Here is a 19,795-nt window from a genome sequence, read left to right as displayed (position 1 = left end):
CTCTCTGAAGACTTCTCAGAACGCAGCATTTGTCTTTAATACAAACTCAATCCTACATCTCAGGCAGCGCAGCTCAGCGTGGGGCACCCAGCGGCTGTGGGCTCCCCGGGGTTGGTCCCAAGGAGCTCACACCCCTTCCCACCGCCAGCCCCAGGGCTCGGCAGGCTGTGCTGCTGCCCTCTGCTCCACCTCCTCACACCATGTCTACGTGCTACCAGCAGGGAGGAGGGAAGAGAATCAACTGCAAAAGGAACAGTGGCTGCAGGAGGGACAAACGGGGAGCTGGGGTACTAAAACCCGAGAAGGCAGCAGCAGGCTCCCTTCCCCTAGAAGGGCTTTCCAAATCCACTGCTCCTCCGAGCTCATGACCTCGGCCTCAGGCACAATCCAACTTTCAGATGTAATCACTATTAGTTTCTCTCCAGCAGTCATGTTCCCATGTTCTTCATGGCCCTCTCCTCCCCCCTTTCTTTCCAAAAGCCACAGAGAGGAGAGAGATCAGTTAGACAAAAACTTAAACCAGTGCAAATGTGAAACACAATGTAAAAAAAAAAAAGTTTTTTTGTATTACTGAACATGCTGCAGACATTGTGCCTAGTATTTACGGCAGTATCTAGCACAAAAGAAACTTAGCATGAGTCTACTGTTTTTCAAATGAGATCCAACTCAAACATGCATAGGGAGAGTAAAGTTATTTTATTAAAACATGCACATCACGTGTGTTAGTGCAAATAGTTTAATCTGTACTCCAGAAATTCTATTGTATTTTTATATCTTTACAAAATAGATTTAAAACAATTATTTACTTTAAAAAATGTAATTCTGAAGGTAAGCATTTCAGAACAATATTTGCAATAACCTATATACAAGAGGTACTGAGTACCACTGGCATACGAGTGTTCTGTGGTTGGGTGGCTTCCTGCAACTGAAAGTGATGAAATGAATGAACTAAATGACAATATTTTCTACAAGTCACTTGTGGACTATTTTTGCCATTACTAGTAATCCTCCCCATAGAAAATCCCATGTAACTTAAGACAGAACTTTTAATTAAAGGACAATGACCCTCAAAACCTTACAAGGTAAGTTATATACTAAATTTCTATTTAAATATTTAAACTACCTGTCGATTGCCATACAATTGTTTAAAGCCAATTTAATTGCTGAGATTACCTCCCTGTTTTGAAGTTTCCCTTAGCAAAGCCATTTTACTTTACCATTCTTCAGTATATTGTTTAAGTCTTTAATAAACTTTTTTGACAGAACTGTTGAGCTGAACAGAATAACTATAGTTTACATTTAATTCAGCACTATCTACAGTGATTCCCACCAAAAGTCAGCAAATAGCAATAGTTATAGTACTTTGAAAAGGAAAATAAACTTTGTAATGGGGACCACTGCATCTTACTTACAGCCATGTGATGAGGATGCACAAAGTTTTACTACCAAATTAAAATCATCTTCATTTGACCCATACATCACCAGAGATGATTCCAATTTTGTAGTATTTTATGCAACTTAGAATATTTTCAGCTAATCACGATGTACTGTAGCAGTTCTCATAACGAAGTTACATCAATAAAAGCTTATTTAAAGAGCTTCCCCAGCTCAGTCAGAAAGTATCAAATGACTGAAAAAATAAATTGATACAATGTGATATGTGAAGAAGTATTCATACTTTTAAAGAACGCACCTCTTTAAATATATGAAATTTAATAAATTACATTCAAAGTAAAGTTAATGTAAGTTGAATCACTGCACTATGTCCATCAAATGACCAAGTATTTGCTCCCAGAAATACCTCAGTTCACTCAGGAACACACACATGCTTACACTCGCACACACGCACACTAAATATTCTAGGCTGGTCTCCACCATCAGTATCTATCTCTTTTAAGGCTGGACATGAATTGTGGCTTTTTCCCCCTCAGAATCATTAATAAAAGAATCCTTATCAAAGAAAAATATGTTTCCTTCAAAAGGAGTGGTAAGAAGTTTTCTTAAGCCTTGTTCCCAACAGCTCAGTGACTAACAGCAAGTAAAATGGCATACTAGATTTAAAGAACATCACACTGCAAGGCACTGAGCGCACTGCATCTGTTTGCCAAGCTTCTGTAAGGTTACTTGGCTTGGGTGTCCAACATCCAAAGTGTGTTTTTCCTTTTAAATCTGGCAATCAGATTCTAAAGTACGTGCCCACAAACCTAGCCATTATAAATAATTTGGTACCAAGAAATCTACTTTAGGCCACCATTGTAGTATTCAGAATCCCAACAAACTAATTTAAAACTTGCATGAAATTGTAAGCAAAAATATTGCTCACAGTATGATGAATCACAATTTTATTCCCTCTTTATAGACAGATACATTTTATACAGTTTAAAGCAAATGACCCTACTGCTGTTCTCACGCAGAGCTGTGCTGTATTAAGAGGTTAAAAAAAAAAAAAAAAAAAAAAGGAAGAGAATTAATCTGTTTTCCCTCAGTATATGAATGTTGCCAGCTTCTAAAGGGAGGACGGTGTATGGATTCAACAACAGTTCTCATGGAGAAGCTCTGGTTAGGCCTGGGTACAGCACCACGGCTGTCACAGCAACCAAAGCTGCCATCACAGGCATCCAAGGCCATTGTCTCTGTGTGGAGAGAAAAAAAAAATCAATATCATATTTGCTCTGATTCATACTAATCACTTTACCCCGTGGTTCCTCAAAGTCCTGAGTACCTGTTGATAGGCATCACTACAGCGTTACCCACGAGCCCTACGCAGGCTAACCCTGACCTGCAGTGAACGCAGGACAGAACTCTTCATGTCTGAGGACACACCTTTGGCAGTTCCATATTTCAGCTTCGTTACCATACGCACCTCGAAGAAATTGGCTGTTCAACTTGCGAGGGCTTAAGATGTTTAAAACAGCACTTGAGCAAAGTGATTGCCAGACAGGTTTATGCAGTACTGACATCTTTAACTTGGCTTTTGAAGGATTAAATCCAGATCTATGACATCAGTTCATAACAGATCCTAACAAAATCATTTCTAGCAGATTCTCACGACATTTTATGATGACAGTAAGAGAAGAACACACTGGGAGACGGTAGAGAAATGCAAGCTGAGAGGTCAGAATACAAACCAACCACCTATTTCTTGTCTTTTTTCCATCTTCTTCACAGCAAGTGAGAAAAATGAAAGTGTTTACAGCCAGAGAGGAATATCTTAGTCCGTAAATAAGAACCAAAGCTTGACTTTTATTGTTATTTAGAGGCAAACTCTTCATTTTTCATAGTTAATTAAGCAAACAAGCTTTCTTACAGGCCCTAGCATCACAGCATTGTGCAAAAAGTAGCCCATTTGCTAAAGACAAACTGAGACCAAGTTAGAAGAGGCACGTTCAGAACCAGTTAGAATGAAATTGATTGTTAGAATTAAAGGAATCAGACAGATGTTAAATGATTAGTTGATCGTTCAGCTCGTCAGTATCAACAGAATGGCATATTAAATGAAGGGTTTGCTTCAGGTAAAGAAATACCTGTGAGCATTTCACCATGCACTATTTTATACAGAAATGGCACAAACAGGTGAGAGGGACAAACATACATCGACTGAACAGTAGTGCTTGTACCTTTCGCTACCACAATGGGCCGTAACACCAATACAGGAAAGCCAGGATTAGGCCGATGAATACGGCTGGGACGGGTTGTAATATGGAAGGCTAAAGAAGGGAAGGGATATTAAAAATCACTTTGTGCTATAAATCAATCAGGTAAAGATGATTTAGAGAGGGGAAAATAAGTCAGTGAGTTTTGTTTTAATTGAAATGTATTAAAGACATCTAATAATACAGCATTATCTAATCTGGTATACAAAGTTAGTACACCATTCTACTCAAATGAACAAGAACGTTCAAGTAAGGAGAAAATACTCTAAGAAACTTCATCTCAACTTGGAATTTAGACTTAAAAACAAAATGAATCTTGAGTTATTTGCCTGTATTTTATATCTATTTGTTTTTAGTTTTTCAGTGCAAGTAATTGGAAATCCCAACTGGATTTCGTAAGGCAGAAAGGCTCGTACCAGAGATTGAATTTTTCAGCTGCTTCTTCATTCCGCCTTTCCTATTTTCCATCATCAACCTCCAAGAAAAACAATCTCTTTCCTCCATAATGAATCAATAACAACTATGTCCACAGGCAAACCCAGTAGTTCAGACATTTGCAAGGTTGTAACACAATGTACAATCAGCACTAAGTTACTATAAAGAGAGAAGTATATTTCTGTTAGAGATACCACAAAGATCAGCATCTCTGGTACAGCATCAGCCTTATGAGCAAATGCAGTTCTGAAGATTGATCCAATGATGCAGCTGGGCCAAACTACCAGCTAGCAAGACTGAAGGGGTTTGTTTAGCTTATGGCCTCATTACAAGAATCTGCACATTTTCTCAGTTATTTTCAATTAACTGGAAACTCCTTTGCTTCACAATCTGGAGCGAGAGTCTCTATCCTCAAAACAGTACACTAGAAGCAAAAATGGACAAAATTTCTTTTTAAGCTGTCCCAGGAAGACATCTGCTTTCTCCGTATCCTAGCCTATATATTTTGTGCACATACAAGACACACAGAGGTTAAGTTCAAATCATGCTAAACAATTTCTTAAGAACTTCTTTGTGCTGAACTCACCTTGATTTTGTTCAGCCAAATAAATACGCAATAAATTCATGTTTGGAGACTTCCTAAAATATTGTGATCCGTAAATAAAATCTCATTCTGTTTTGAATTTGAGGAAGTCAATCATAGAATCTCCAATATGGTTAAGAACACAGAAATCTCAGAATTATCTTAGTAGGTATTCTGATCTTTGCCATTCAATTCTTGCCATTACAGTAATTCAGATTTGTTGTACTCAAGGTAAATATCAGACAGACAAATCATGTGCAACTATTGATTTCCATGCATTTTTTTTTTTTTGTCATTGGTGCCACAAATCAGTGCCATCTCCCCAAAGAAAGCACACGGGCAGAAATAATCACAGCAGTGTTCAATAAAGCGCCAAAAGCTTCAGTCAACTCCGTGACAGCAGCTCACGATCTCAAACTGTTCACATAAACAAATCCCTCATGTAAAGCGCATCAGGAAATAATCAGTGACTACAAACATGCAAGCACAAGCAATACACCACACTGCTAAGCAATTCCGAACACAAAACTGCCGTTCTTTTTTGCTTGGTTGGGTTTTTGGTTTTTTTGAGAGTAATAACCTTTATCTTTCTGAAAGGGAAAGCATCAAAACTTTATATTTAAATGATGTTCTAAAAGGAACAGAGAAGCCCTCTCTAGTATTTATTAGTCCACCAGATAACCTAACGGGGTTTCCTTCAAATGATTAAATTTTACCCCTCATGAGCTTATTAAAATACATTTTTAAAATCTCCCTATTGCAGAGAAATGCATAATTAGATGCTTCATCAAAAACATGCGTTTGGTATTAGAATCCATAGATATGCAAACTCAGAGATTGGCTGCAAAAATAAATAAATCCCACAGTGGGAAGCTGTGCTCTTGAGGACACTGTCCTCACAAATAATGTAAAAGATAAGGTTTCCAGCAAATAAGGGTAACAGAACTTCAAAAATTTGACCTTGGAAGTCAGCCCAGTATTCATGATGCTTCAAATATTCCACAAAACAGACATATTTTACATTACTGATTGTGAGTAATGCTTGCTTGAATAACAAGCTCGTCCTGCAAGTCCTTATATGGTTGGATGCTCTTCATCACAGCCTAACCTTCAGGCTTCAAATCTTGTACCTCCTCTTTAAAAATGTTTTGGCAACTGCTGTGGTTCTTTATATCATTTTGACAATCACCCCAAATTCTTCCTAAAAATTCCCTTACCTTGCAAGCTTCTCCAATTCCCTCCACAGTGTTTTTCTTTCCTCAACTTCCTCTCCTTTTTCATGAATCAACTTAACACTGAGATTAATGTTTTAACAAAGCAGAAGAGTCTCACATCTGCAGTTATTTTAGTATGATCTCTTCTTTCAGAAAGTTTTTTTTTTTGTACTTCTGTCTATTTCAGTAATTCAACATTATTTAGGCATTACAGAAAATTTTAAGCAGAAGTATGTTCCAAGAGAATATTAACATCCCATTCATGAAAATATAGCCAAAAAAATGAGAATGGCTTTGAGTTCTTCACAGCTTTGTTAACTCTACTATGTCAGAGGTTTGTTTTCAGTAAGTGGGCTATGGAATAAGTATTTATTCTGCACTCCTAGAACACAGATAACTTTAGAGAATGGTACTTGTAAATCTTTTATTTTGTGCTGCCCATGTGGGGGGTTCATAAAAGCAGCACTGGAAGGACAAGAAACCAGCCATCCCAGTAGTAAAAAGGCTGTAATTACTTTATAACATTTGTCACACTCTTAACTTTTGAAGGATTTCAGAAGTCTCAGTATTAAAAAAAAAACCAACAAAAAATGTTGTCTCTAGCTGTAAACTCAATACTAACAACACAACCTATCCAAATGTAACAGAAAAGAATTACTTCCATGAGTGGATAGAAAGGATGGTTCAATTGCATGTATAAAGCATGAGCTGACCAGGGATAATCACTGTTAAGAAGCATAAGCAAGACTGAGGAGGGAATACATGTCGTAATAATCACTAATAAAATAAAAGCACCTTGAAGAAAGTTGCTTAACTCATTTGGATCCAGGTTTTCTCAGCTTCTACCCACGTGTTAGTCTCTGAAACTGGGAAGTTTTGCCTAGTTCTTAGTGAGTAGTTAAGCTAGAATTTTTTCCAAGAGTGTAAGGCTATTTTTAAAACTGTCATGCAACATGTAAATCTAATTTGTATATATAATTGTACTCGTGCAATGACCTACAGATTTAATAGGTAGTACCAGAATGGAATTTTGCATGCAATATGGTACATGGCTCCTTTTTAAGTCCAGCCTTTTCTGTTCAATACTTAGATGTTCTCTTAATCAAGAAAACTGTCAGTGTCATAACCAGACTTCCCCAAATATTTTGTACAGACTTACGTTGTTTCCTTTTTCTTGCAGCAGCTTCAAGTTCTCTTTACACTGTTTAAGCTCTTCTGTGATTGACTGTTTTTCTTGTTCAGCCATCTCATACTTCGCCTTCAGTTCTGAGAGCACTGTCTGTGTTCTTTCATACTGAATGCAAAGAGAAAGAAGGCTACAGACATCTGGATACCCAAAAACACGCTTACATTTGCTTAGTGCACGGTTTCCTTTCTGCCTACACTGTGCCTAGTGTAACTTGCCTTGGATCAATGCACTCTCTCTTTACAAAAGCAAGAAAGAAAAATCTTACTCTGTGTTCAATTTTATCTACTGAAAACAAGTTTATTTGGATTTGTCATTAATAGGGATTAGAAAGCACAGAACCAATGGCCTTCAGTACTGGCATTTATCATAACTTGAAAGGATAAGCATCTTTACAAACTCATCTGATTACAAACACAAAGATTAGCAAGACTGCTCCTTCCAAATTCCAAAAATGGTAAGGAATGCGACAGGGATGACTTCATGACAAAACAAAGAAAAAGATTGCGAAACACAAACTAACAGCAGTGACTGGCGGAAACTTCACTCAAGCTGCTCCTAAAAATAAACAAGTAATTGATGGAGATGACAGCCTTCTTCCAGACATGATTTTCAGAAGTCAGGCTTGAAATGCTAGCTTTTCCTTATGCACTTGTTTATCATCTGTAAAAGCCCGATGATCCACTCTGAAGAAAGGACAAACAGACCTCTAGGAATGTGTAGGTCTGTTGTGAAATCAAATGTAAATCTAGCTAAAAGATCATATTGACAAAAAAAAAATCCATTTTGACTCATAATACATAACAAGACTTAATAGAGTGATGATCAGAAACATTTTGAATAAGGGTTCACCTGACAGATCAGCTTATAAGTATATTCTCTAAGGTAGTGCATGAAAGTAAACTTAAGTTCCCAGAATGGGAACACAAGCCATTTTATTTTAAGTCTTCCTTCGAGATTTGACTCCCAGTTTATACACTGTTAGCTAACACAAATGTACTTGCAATTAAAAGAAGAAAAAGTTTAATTACTAAAAAATTTGTAGTTTTTACTTGTTTTATATTGAAATAAAAGGAAAGTCACAGGGCACTGGATTAAGTCAAAACAGGAATGTTCTGTTACCTCTTTCTGAACATCCTTTGCTTGACTCTCAGCTTCACTGAGTTGGCTTTTTAGACTGGCTGCGTCCTGTTGATGTTTTTCTCTCAAAGATCCCATCTGATCTTCAAGTTCTTTTCGAGACATTTCAAGAACACTTATATTGCTGGTTAGAGCTAAACTCTGCTTCTGAGAGCTGAAAAACAAAATTCAATTGGTTCCTTTTCTACCTCAAATTTAAACAGAAATTATTTGTTTAAAACCAGTTTTCGTTCTCTGAGCTTCACGTTATTTTTATTTAATATGGAGAAATCATCTTGGAAATCATAGAATAAAGGATCAACACTGATTTCCTATGCAAAGTACTGATATAAAAGACAGGCCATAGACTTGCTTTTAAATACATATGCACTTATTTTTGCATGTTTAAATTAAGTTAATTACAGATTATAAATACTTTCATTCTCATGTCTTCAGTTTCTTATTTACTTTATTATTCACTATTATACATTCCAAAGAATTTTGAAACTAACTTGTGATTTGAAGGAAGAAGCCTGTCCAAGATTATTAGAAGCATTTCAGTTACTTGCACGAATGCTTCTTTGCTTATTTCAGTGGCATAAGATAAGAGCAAAATAAATCAGGATACCTTCTAAAATACCTGAGCAGTAATACAGAAGCATTTGCAGGGGAAAAAAAAAAGCTTGCTATAACTGACTGATATGAAAGCATGTTCTGCCAAAAACTGTGATACTAAGGAACTTTCAACCCATTTATCACAAACACCATCAGACATTTAAGAACCACTTTTGGGAAGAAAAAAGAATAATCTTCTTAAGCTTCTATGACACTTTCCTAGACAAGCCTGTTGTTTCCTTACCTAGAAAGCTCCTTCTCTTGTCGCTGAAGTTCAGATGCAAGAGAAGTATTTTCCTTCCTTAGAGTGACACATTCAGCTTCCAGAGCAGTCCACTCTGTCTTCAACTTTTCAAGTTCACCTGTAATTAATAATATTTAAGCCAAGTAATTAACAATTAGTAATTTCACTAATATGTCAAGCAGTCCCACTAGTAAATATTGGAAAAGCTGCTATTAGCTGTAAATCTCAAATGATTATAATCACATTACATGAATTCTATCACAAGGATCTATGAAACTTACAACTGTATCTCCTGCTACTAGGAATAGTTTGTGTGCCATCACACAAGCTAGTGCCCCTCTTAATGTAGCTTCTTTAAGGTACAAAGCGGTAGAAAATTGTCTCGTTTATGGGTCTATTCCAGTGTGTTAGAAGAAGTGACAGAAAAGCATATTTGAAGAAGTTCACTTCTTGGCAGAAAACAGGAAACAAATTGAAAGTAATGAATAATAATGAGATACTATGTCTCTGCTCCATGGAACAGAACACATAAAATAATAGCTGAAGGGTTAAAATGAGACCTTTGAAATAAATCAATCCATGGCAAAATAGATTTTTATCAATTATCAATTTTGTAATCTGAATTGGAAAAAGCTTCTCTGACAGCTTCAAAAGATTGACTGACCGAGAATTCGAAACACATTTTACATATACCAGCTTCTTGGCAGTATGTACAATGCTTCAGCTCCTCAACTCCCCTAGCAGATCATCCAAGACCTGAGGCTATAGGCCTGGAACGGTGGCTCTCAACCAGTCCTAGTGAGTGCACTACATGTAAAGTGAAGTGCAAATGAGTGAGTCTCATAGGTTTGTACAAAATGCTTTTATATCTCTACATCATGTTTCCAGAATAAAACTTTAATTCTGTACGTATTGTAACACAGATGGAGACTGCATTAAAAATTTTATTGAGCCATACAGCTCAATATCTCAAGTGAAGCTCTGCTATAAAAAAGTTGAGAAGCTGTCCGTTTACAGGCTCAAATTATATATATTTCCTTATAAAGATCTTCTGCAAGTTTTTTTGGAAACCTGTGGCTGTATCAATTCCTCTAACAGCACAAGTTTACCAAGCAGCATTATATTCATCTTACTTTTGACATCAGAGGTGTATCTAAGCTAATTTAAGGGAAGGATGATGCTGTTAGTGTTGGTCTGTGACATCCTATTAAGCAAGTACCTTTCAAACGAGCAGCCTCCTCCTTATGCTGCTCTTCACACTGCTGACATCTAAGCTGAAAATTGGCTTGTAGACTGACAATTTCTTTTTCATAATCCGAGGCATCTCTCCGCCACCGTTCCAATTCTGCTCGTACAGCTTGTAGTTCATCTTGCAAAGCAGAAATATCTGTGTCTCGTTCTGATGCTGCCTTTTCTGCTACTTGTTGAAGTGACAGAATTTCATTTTGAGCACTGACAAGTTCATTTCGAGTGCTAGAAATTTCACTCTCCTTCTCCTCACGAAGATTCTCAATATCTTCTTGTAACCTCCTCAACTGAGCTGGAAAACACACATTGTTATGATTTTACAAACTGTATTTACAGAAAAAACAAAAATATTTTTGAAAATATCAACTTGTTGATATTTAATAACCTAATGCAATTAAAAGTATGTTAACCTTATCAAATGATTTTCCTTTAAACAAGACATGGGGTCATGCATGACAGAGAGTTAAAAGAAACTAGAATTAGGGTCGGACAAAGCCTTCTTAGACAGAGTTCTCCTGTGTAACATAAAAGCAACTCTCCTGAAATCTGAAACCAAGATTTAGATCCAACTTGGTTGTAAGCAAAACAAGGATTATAGAAAAAGATGCAGGGGATTAGAGGACAAGACGGAATGAAAGAAAGCTTCTGTGACAAGCCAAACAGATCCGCAAAGCTACATTGGAAACATCTGCCTGCTCAGCAGTTGAAGTTAATTTGTGATGTCTTTAAACATTTGAGGCACAGAGTCTAGCTTCTACTTTATTCTCCAAACCTGTAGTAAAGGAATTAAAATTACTTCTTTGCAAAAACTATTTTGCAAAGGTCAAGATGAATTTTGGATGAGAAGTGACAGCTGCACCTAGTATACTGAACCATAAGTGGTCCTTTATTGTTCATGACTGGCTGTAAACGTGCAGCAGTCACATAAGCGTTAGGTTATTCAGCATTTCTCAACTGCATGAAGCAAACCTTTTAAATTATTCCCATTCAAAACTGTTTGGTTAATAAAAGCATCTCCCCTCTGAGCATGACTATTTTTCATAAATATGCATGCAAATAGAATCCTGTGCAAATACTTGAAACGAAAGTATGGCCATAAGAAGGATAAAATAGTTACACTCTGACTGATGGAAGCAAAAAGTATAATTTCCAAAGTGTTTTTTGTTTATCTTTCTGAAGTACACCAATCAACGTTCGCATGTATTTCAATGATTTTCAATCATTGGAAGAAGCAATTACCAAAATTAATTCAGAATTGCTCTGAGAAGAAAAGATCAAATTTCTTTGTTTCCTTAATACAAAATACCAGAGGGTAAGAATTACATTCTTATAACTGTTTGTTATGTTTTCTGAAGCAAAGGGCAAACAAGGACAGCAGAAAGCACGGGAGAGATAACCAAGGTTCAGTAGCTTTCGCAGATTTCTTGTAGTTATTTTTGTTCAATCCATTATAGAAGATGACAGAGTGTAAATGAGTCATGCTGAAAACTGATACAGCGTAAAAACTGCTCAAGAGGGAGTTTCACAACAGCTATATGTGATGCTTGATGCCCTTCCGTCACTTCATGTAGAGATATAAGTACAATTCTCATATAGGTATAATCTAGAAACTCTGCTGCTAGTTGATGTTCAGTAAAGAAAAGGCAACCTTTTTTCCCCTCCTCTCAACAGGCTCCAACATGGCTTTTATCAAGACTTATCTCATAGATGAACTAAAGAATCTCTGAATAACTGAAAGGAAAATACAGCATGGAAAAAAACATGATAGCTATTATGTATTGCAATACATAAAGGCTACTATAGACTATACTAAGTAGGATTTCACAGCAATCTTGTCTCAGATGAAGCAGTACATTTGTTCCATAACAGACAGCAGCACAATGCATTTTTGCATATGTGAGCAATATGAGGCTTATTACCATCCCATTAGTTTGGAAACAATTTCTATACAATTATTCTAATAGAAAAGTAATCAAACTAGTAGATGAGAACAATCTGGCAGTAAGAGAGCAGAACATTAATCTTTGCCTTGCCAAATATTGTTTCATTAGAAGCTTTGAACATCCCAAACCATTATGCTAGGAAACAATATTTTTCCAAAACACCAAGAATTTAGACTTGCTAACATAACAGGAGACCATCAATAAGCAAAGGAGTGATTTTTCAACCCACATCTTCCTTATATTATTTTCTTTGTCAAGCTCAACTAAGTTCATGCTCTTCAGTAACTGCAGGTTTTCAAATAAATTTTCATTTTCTTCTTTCTGTCTTATTTATGAACAGCTCTGCCTTGAAATTCTAAGGCATGAAAACAAGCAGGACATGAATGAACATACAAAAATATACAAGTGTTTCTAAAGTTTGATGAGGTGTAAAAGTACCTTACACAGGAAGAATACTGGAGTGGTCTCTGAAACACTGTGTGTAATTTGGAAGGGTGATTAGAAATAAAGCTTCCATTACGTCTCTTAATTATGTAAACCATTACCTCATCTGAACTGAATGTTGCATTATTTATTTATTTATTTATGTTTTTTAAAGTAATAGCTGGTTACTTGAGATACAAGAATTTCCTTGTTTTACCTATCTGCTCATCTAAGGAGCTTCACACGTAGAGACAGGATTTCAGCTGTTTCTATGACACCCTCTCTTCTGTATGATGAACACAGAAGCCATGTAGCACTGGCTGACCTAAAATACTGATTCCATGAAAATATTTCAAGAAATGTTACTGCATGAGGCTGTCCAGGTTTTTTTCTCCACTACAGTTCAGGGGCTGCCAAGAGAGAACAATGACATCATGGCAACCTTTCCCAAGTTGTGAGATATGCCACACCCTGAGAGTTTGGGAAGCAGCAAGCCCATGACTAACATCAGAATGCCTTAAACTACAGTTTAAGGAGAGAGATGAGCAAAAAACACTTGCAAAACTCACTTGGAAAGTATCCAAGAGGCAAAGCCACACTGCAGTTAAGCATGGCTCCAGCAAGCTTCTACTGCTTGTTTTTTTTTTTCTTTACAAGAGAGAAATTGTTTTAAATAGATAAATACATATTTCTTTGCTCTGCATACAACTGCACATCAGACTGTAATTTTTAACTTCTGCTACAGCATTCTTTTCTTAGAAGATTCTCATTACTAGCAGGACAGAATTCAAAATTAATAACTTCTCTGGTTGGAAGGGATGTAAGCTCCTCTACCTTAGAGGAGCAATAGCAGAAGAACTAAATGTGCTTTGCTGACATTCCTATAAAACAGTGCAATCACACAAGCTTCTCAGTGAATGTACCTGGTATACATCAAGTATACATCACATCTCACAACAAACTACTATATATTAAAATATCTTTAGCAAACCATTTTTATCTCCTATGGGGAAAAAAACCATAGATGTTACTACATCTGCCTGTTTGTTCATGTCTTCTAACCATCGTTCTGTTCAAGCTGAACAAGGTATGAAGGTTCTACGTGTTTAACAATCAACAGCTGAATTCACAATTGGCATTCACACTAATGTTTGCTCTAAGGAAGAGTCCTAGTATAACCCTTACTGACTTAAAGGCAGGATAGATAGCCTGTTGACCAGTGAGCTTGAGCTATCACAATTCTTTTAAAACAGCAGGCAACACAAGGAGGTAGGTGAAGCTGAGGTATTCAACAAATCCATATCAAGACAGACTTGATTAGTTCCACTCTTTCTGTCAACACAGAGCTTCACTAGTTTGCAAATGAGAGCTTTTGTGTCATGAATAAGAGTTACAAAAATCACTGGATTTGATTCTGCTGTAATTATTTTGGGCTGAACGAAGCATGATAGTGGTCATACTGTTTTTCATAGAGCACAGTGTCCCTGCTGAAGAAATTGTACAGCATACTAAGGTTAAATGCAGATTTGGAGGGATTAAAAATGATTCAAGAGGATTCTACCAATAAAGTGAAGAGATTGGGAAGAACAAAAGGATAAGGCCTCTGAATGTTTAAGGAGAAGGTAAAACTGTCATAGTAAGAATCCCTGGATCATTCAAAGCTGACAAAAACTGAAGAGAGAGGGAGAAGAGGAATATGTTACAGATAACTTCTGCATTTAGTTACAACTAAAAATAGAAATTGACAGGTAATATTTTAAACTATAATTCAGAGATATTGTAAAAAAAAAAAATTGGATTTAAAACATTCACTTAACATTTTCCTTAATTGTGCTTATAACAACACGAAAACAGCTAAAGCTGTATATTTTCCCTAGGAAAGTGGAGTGAAAAAGTTATTTCTTACCTTGCAGAACATTTATTTGCTTGTTAGATTCTTCAACTTGCACTCTATATGCTCTTCTCTCTTCTTCCAATAATGCTATAAATGAAAGTGAATATGTGCCCAAAAGTTTGTTAGTAAACAGTATTTCAATTTTGTAATTAGCTTTAGTCATGACTTCCTCTTAACCAAAAAGATTAAAACAATCAGATTATTCCAGTAAGTTAAAGCTAGTTAACTGTGTAAGTAGTTTAACAAAAAGACCAAATTAGAGATATTATTCCATTATCATGTAGCATTGCAATTAATTTGAAACTAATACTATCATCTGTCTGATCCAGAAACTACATATGCTAAACGACAACTGGCGTAGGGGTGGGAAGAAAAAAAAGCTGTAAATATCTTTTAGAACACTGAACAATATGTAATTAAAGTAGACTACACTACTTCTTGTTAAAAACAACCAGTTTTGTTGATGACAAAGATACAGCTCCATATTTAGAAGGATGATCACTGAATGCATTATACTACATGCATTATCTGACTGAAATATGGATGAATCAATAATTCTAGAATATATTTGATAAGGATGAAATGTATGGAGCTCACATATGTATTCAGTACTATGAAAATAAGTTGGTCATTCTTGAATGAAAAAGTCAGGGGCTCAATCTGACTGATTATATATTAGAAGAAACAAAACAAACTTTCTGTGCAGGAAATGGGAGTGTTAGGAACCAAATCTAACAATCAACAAAACCAGAACCACTTCTAAGACTATCTGATAAATACAATTTTCAAGGATACCCTACATAACCAACTTGATTGGGGTCTCACCTTGAAGTTCAAAGCATTTTTGTTTACTTGTTCTAGCTAGCTCTTGGGCTTCAATCAGCTCCTTGTGCAGCTGCTGAATTTCTTGCTTAGCCTCAGTCTCTGATTGTGCACCCTGAAGTTCATCTGATAAAAGAACATTTCCTTTAAAGCATACATTTCTACAACAGTTTATTCTGCACTATTATATGATGTCTGATGATTTTCTGTTCAAATAATCCAGAGTTAATTAAGTAAACTCAAAATTGGATTAGGTAAATATTAGGAAAAATATTAATATATTTTAAAAGGAGGAAAACATACATACTTTAAAATATTAATTATAAAAACATGCAGTAAAATAAAAAGAACACACAAATTCAAGAGTTTTTAAAAATACTGTATTGATTAGCAAAGCTGCCTGTATTGACATAAAAGGAGAAACAATCAGCAAGACAATCCTTGACTCCTTGACTACATTAACTACTTATCTTCTTTTAAAAGGAAGCCACTGTAACCTCCTCCCCCAACACACACTTTGAGCAAGGACTCCATGCCACCCAACCCCCAAGCCCACTCTGCTCGCTCCCCACCTCTCCTTCTGTGAGCTACAAGAAAATGAAAAACTTAGGGAATTCAATAGAACAAAATGAAGAAAAGGTTAGGATGAGAACACGGCCTCAAGTTGTGCCAGGGGTTTGAACTGGGTATCAGGAAGAGTCGCTTAACAAAAAGTGCAGTCGTGCACTGGAATGGGCTGCTCAGGTAGGTGGTGGCATTGCCAGCTGTGTTTTTTCAGACAGGCAGACGTGGTGTTTAGTGACACTGGTTAGTGTGGACTTGTGGTGTGAGATGATGGTTGAATCTGGTGACCCTACAGGTCTTCTCCTACCTTAGTGATTCTGTGGTTCAATGGAGACCCGTTTGTTTCCTTCAGTGACCTTTAAGGGCCAGATTTTGCCCTTAAATATTTTATTAGACTTGAATTATTAAGCACATCTTTAATACAATCAGGTATCTAAATATCCAACCACGTGAAACTGAATAATCAAAATACATGTTCTTCCCTGCAAGCTTTGTATTAATTGCATGCATACAAAATACCTCTTGGGATTGATTACAGGAAATGACGTACAGTCGTGGAAGTCAAATACTTTTAAAGCTGAGGTTTTTTGATCACTTAAATCATACAGAAGAAGAAAAATATGTATTTGTCATCTAATGGGTGCAAATTAGGAATTAGATGCAGAAACATAAAGAGGGAGACAACACCCTAGCCTGCAGGCATCTGTAATATCAGGAACGGAAGGCAAGAAGCAATTTTGGACCAAATTCTCCCTAAGCAGCGCCTGTGCAGAAAGATCTGTCGTAAGTACAAGCAGCACTACTAGACAACATAGTTAGAGAAATAAACCTTTATACCACAAATGACAGAATCATAGCTGTTGGAAGGTCCTTTGGAGACTGTCAAGCCCAACCCCCTGCTAAAGCACGTTCCCTACAGCAGCTCACGCAGGTAGGCTTCCAGACAGCTCTTGAATATCTCCAGAGAAAGTCTCCACAACCTCTCTAGGCAGCCGGTTCCAGTGCGCTGTCACCCTCTAAGTAAAAAAGGTTTGCTTATGCTCAGACAGAACTTGCCGTGTTCCAGCTTGTGCCCTAAGCCCCTTGTTCCGCCTCTGGGCACTGCTGAAAAGCACCTGGCCCCATCCATTTGACTCTTACTCTTTCGATATTTATAAGCATTGATAAGATCCCCCTTCAGTCTCCGCTTCTCCAGGCTGAACAGCCCCAGGTCTCTGAAGTCTTTCCTCATAAGGGAAATGCTCCAGGCCCCTCGCTGTGGTCCTCCTCTGGATACTCCCAGCAGTTCCCTGCCTTTCTTGAACTGAGGAGCCCAGAACTAGAAACAGCACTCCAGATGTGGTCTCATCAGGGCAAAATAGAGGGGAAGGATCACTTCCCTTGACCTGTTGACCATCATCTTTTTAATGCACCCAGGCCAGGTGAGAAGGGTAAAGGAGGAAAATCAGTGAAACAGTTCAGGGGACATCATGAAAAACAGGAAAGGCAGAACAAGAAGGTACACACATTGCACAGCCCTATGGTTGATAAACATCCATCGCTACAGATTTAAGATGAAGTCAGACTGCAGAGAATAAAAACCCAAAAGGTAAATTATGTTTTCTTCATTAAGGAAACTAATGAAATTATTCTAAAGTTCTCATTCTGTGTTCCTCTAAGAGGCTGTCTTTCCCATTCTCATAGTAATGAATTAATCAAGGGGCAGAGATATGGAAACACATGCACTTTTAGGCTTTTTCAGAACAAAATTATGAGAGCAGAAAGTACAAAGAGGACCCAATTTTTCATCCAAATACTTTCTTTTATAAGCTTATTATAATTTCTAGTCCGGATTTCTCTTTACTGGAGATGTTTTGTTCCTAGCTTCTCATGGATAAAGATTTGTGGCAATTAGTCCTTAATGAGACTGCTCAGAAGAAATGGATGAGGGAGTTGACAAATTGTGTTCAAATTAAAGAAGCATAAAGAAGCAGTGTCCCAAATCAAATAATAGACACACTAAATGAACATCCTAGTGGACAGCATTTTCAAATCAGTGAAAGGACACATCATGAAAGATGACATGGCTTTAAAGGAGATGAGGAATTCAATTTATGGGACAGCATAATCAATTTAGCAGAGAGACAACGTGTCAAGGCAGGAACTCTTTCCTACTCAAACGCAATAGGGTAGTTTCCATACACCTGACAAGCTTCTAAACCAAAAGCTAATAAATATAATCACAACTATGGGAAAAAAAAAAAACAGGTTTTCAGTCTCACACAAACTGACAATTTCTTTCATGCCTTCTAGTGCAAAGCAAGCATCACGTCAGTGCTAACACTGAGATTAGAAAAACAGTATCTTGATGGTATTGCTATATTCATAACCAGTAAAACTACTGCTGGGTTTAGACATAATCCATCACGCATTCAATACTGGAGTAACTGTTCTCAGAAATCTAAGCACGGTTCTACCATTAAGGTAATTTTTAAAAAAAACCACCAAATTAACAAACAACAACAAAAAACACCCATCCTCACAGAAAGTTTTTATCTGTGACCAGATTTTTTGCTATCTTGTAAAAGATTCTTCACCCCACTTTTCCCACACATATCCCAACACACTCATGTTTCCCTTAACACCAGATTGTTCATCTTTAACTTTTCCTCTACTGGTAGATTAAAAAAAAATAAAAAAGAATAGTTAATGCAATCTGTAACAAATCATTCTCAGAGTACATTAAACTCCTTCTCCCTCAAAAAGAAGTCTACCCCATAGGTCAGTTTTGAGGAAAAGCAACTATTTCCAGATCATTAAAGATTACGACAGCGTGTGAAGGTATTTTTTCCATCTAACATAAACTTAGGTTTTGCAACCTCAGAACCGATAAAGTTTTAGTTAAAAAGACCAACAATTCTGAGATTAAATCAACATTTACAAGCATTTAGATATTAACTAAGCTCTGTTTACGTGTTTGTCTTTATATTTTTGTTTTGATAGGAGAGCTTATAGAGGCTCGCACAGGCTGTGATGTAGATTCATGTCTTAGCCATATGCCTGGCCTGTGGTAGCAATAGGCTGGTATTTCTCCCAAGTCTCACATCAGTTCCCTTTCAGAGTAGGACATGATTTCTGAGGTTACTCAGATGAATATTTTCAGAGTATTCATGTGATCCAGATAAGACAATGAAAAACCCGAGTTATCTTCAGCTTTGTAAGATTCACAGAAAACTTATCATACTGAATGGCTTGGATTGGAAGGGACCTCAAGGACCATCAAGTCCCAACCCTCTGCCACAGGCAGGGTTGCCAGCTGCCAGTACTGATTAAGTACTAACTCAGATTTTTTTGCCACCTAAGAACATTTGTCGCACACGAGATATATAGTTGGCTATTACTGCAACAATTAAAAAATGGTTATCAAACTTTCCACTGCTGATTCTCAGTGTTTATTAACTAAACTAACACTATTCAGAGAACTAAACTATTCAGTAAACATTTTTTAATAAGATCCCATGGATCAATGTTGGACTTACTAACAAACACGCGGAAGTTGACAAGATCATTGAACTTCCAATGGCATTTATTGCTTCTAACCATCTGTTCAACATATACTGGTTTTCAGCTTTGCAATTTTTCTTGGTAATAAGTAGTCACAGGCAGCCTATATAGAAATGTCTAAGGAACTCTTATAAATGGCCCATAGAGATGTTTACCTCTTGAACAAAACAAGCAGCTCTGCTCATCTGTGCAAGTTTTTCCCCTTCCTCATCTTTGCCAGATTCTGCCTCGTATAAAGTTGAAACAAATCCTGAATGCACTCAGAATTTATTGATGGAAAATACACTTGGAGGAAACTACAGCAATTTA

General features: G+C 36.8%; 1 protein-coding gene across 18 annotated transcripts in view; it reads right to left on the bottom strand.

Annotated features, from left to right (window-relative positions):
- Nucleotides 1–677: 677 nt before the first annotated feature.
- The window catches only part of SLMAP (sarcolemma associated protein), a 79,065-nt gene continuing 59,947 nt past the window's right edge, over nt 678–19,795 (bottom strand). For 16 of the 18 annotated variants that reach the window (XM_085235886.1, XM_085235890.1, XM_085235891.1 and 13 more), the window contains 7 exons: nt 15,383–15,505; nt 14,570–14,644; nt 10,269–10,589; nt 9,050–9,167; nt 8,194–8,365; nt 7,045–7,179; nt 678–2,633 (listed from right to left, as the gene is read on the bottom strand). In XM_085235886.1, the coding sequence (XP_085092012.1) occupies nt 2,544–2,633; nt 7,045–7,179; nt 8,194–8,365; nt 9,050–9,167; nt 10,269–10,589; nt 14,570–14,644; nt 15,383–15,505 (1,034 nt within the window). In that variant the 3' untranslated portion in view covers nt 678–2,543. Of the gene's footprint in view, nt 2,634–3,617; nt 3,708–7,044; nt 7,180–8,193; nt 8,366–9,049; nt 9,168–10,268; nt 10,590–14,569; nt 14,645–15,382; nt 15,506–19,795 lie in introns of all 18 variants that reach the window. The other 2 variants (XM_085235887.1, XM_085235897.1) reach the window with 2 other exon arrangements.

The sequence above is a fragment of the Meleagris gallopavo genome, chromosome 14 (assembly GCF_905368555.1).
Source record: "Meleagris gallopavo chromosome 14, MGAL_WU_HG_1.1, whole genome shotgun sequence".
Classification (NCBI taxonomy): domain Eukaryota; kingdom Metazoa; phylum Chordata; class Aves; order Galliformes; family Phasianidae; genus Meleagris; species Meleagris gallopavo.
This window is presented reverse-complemented; position numbering and strand designations above follow the sequence as displayed.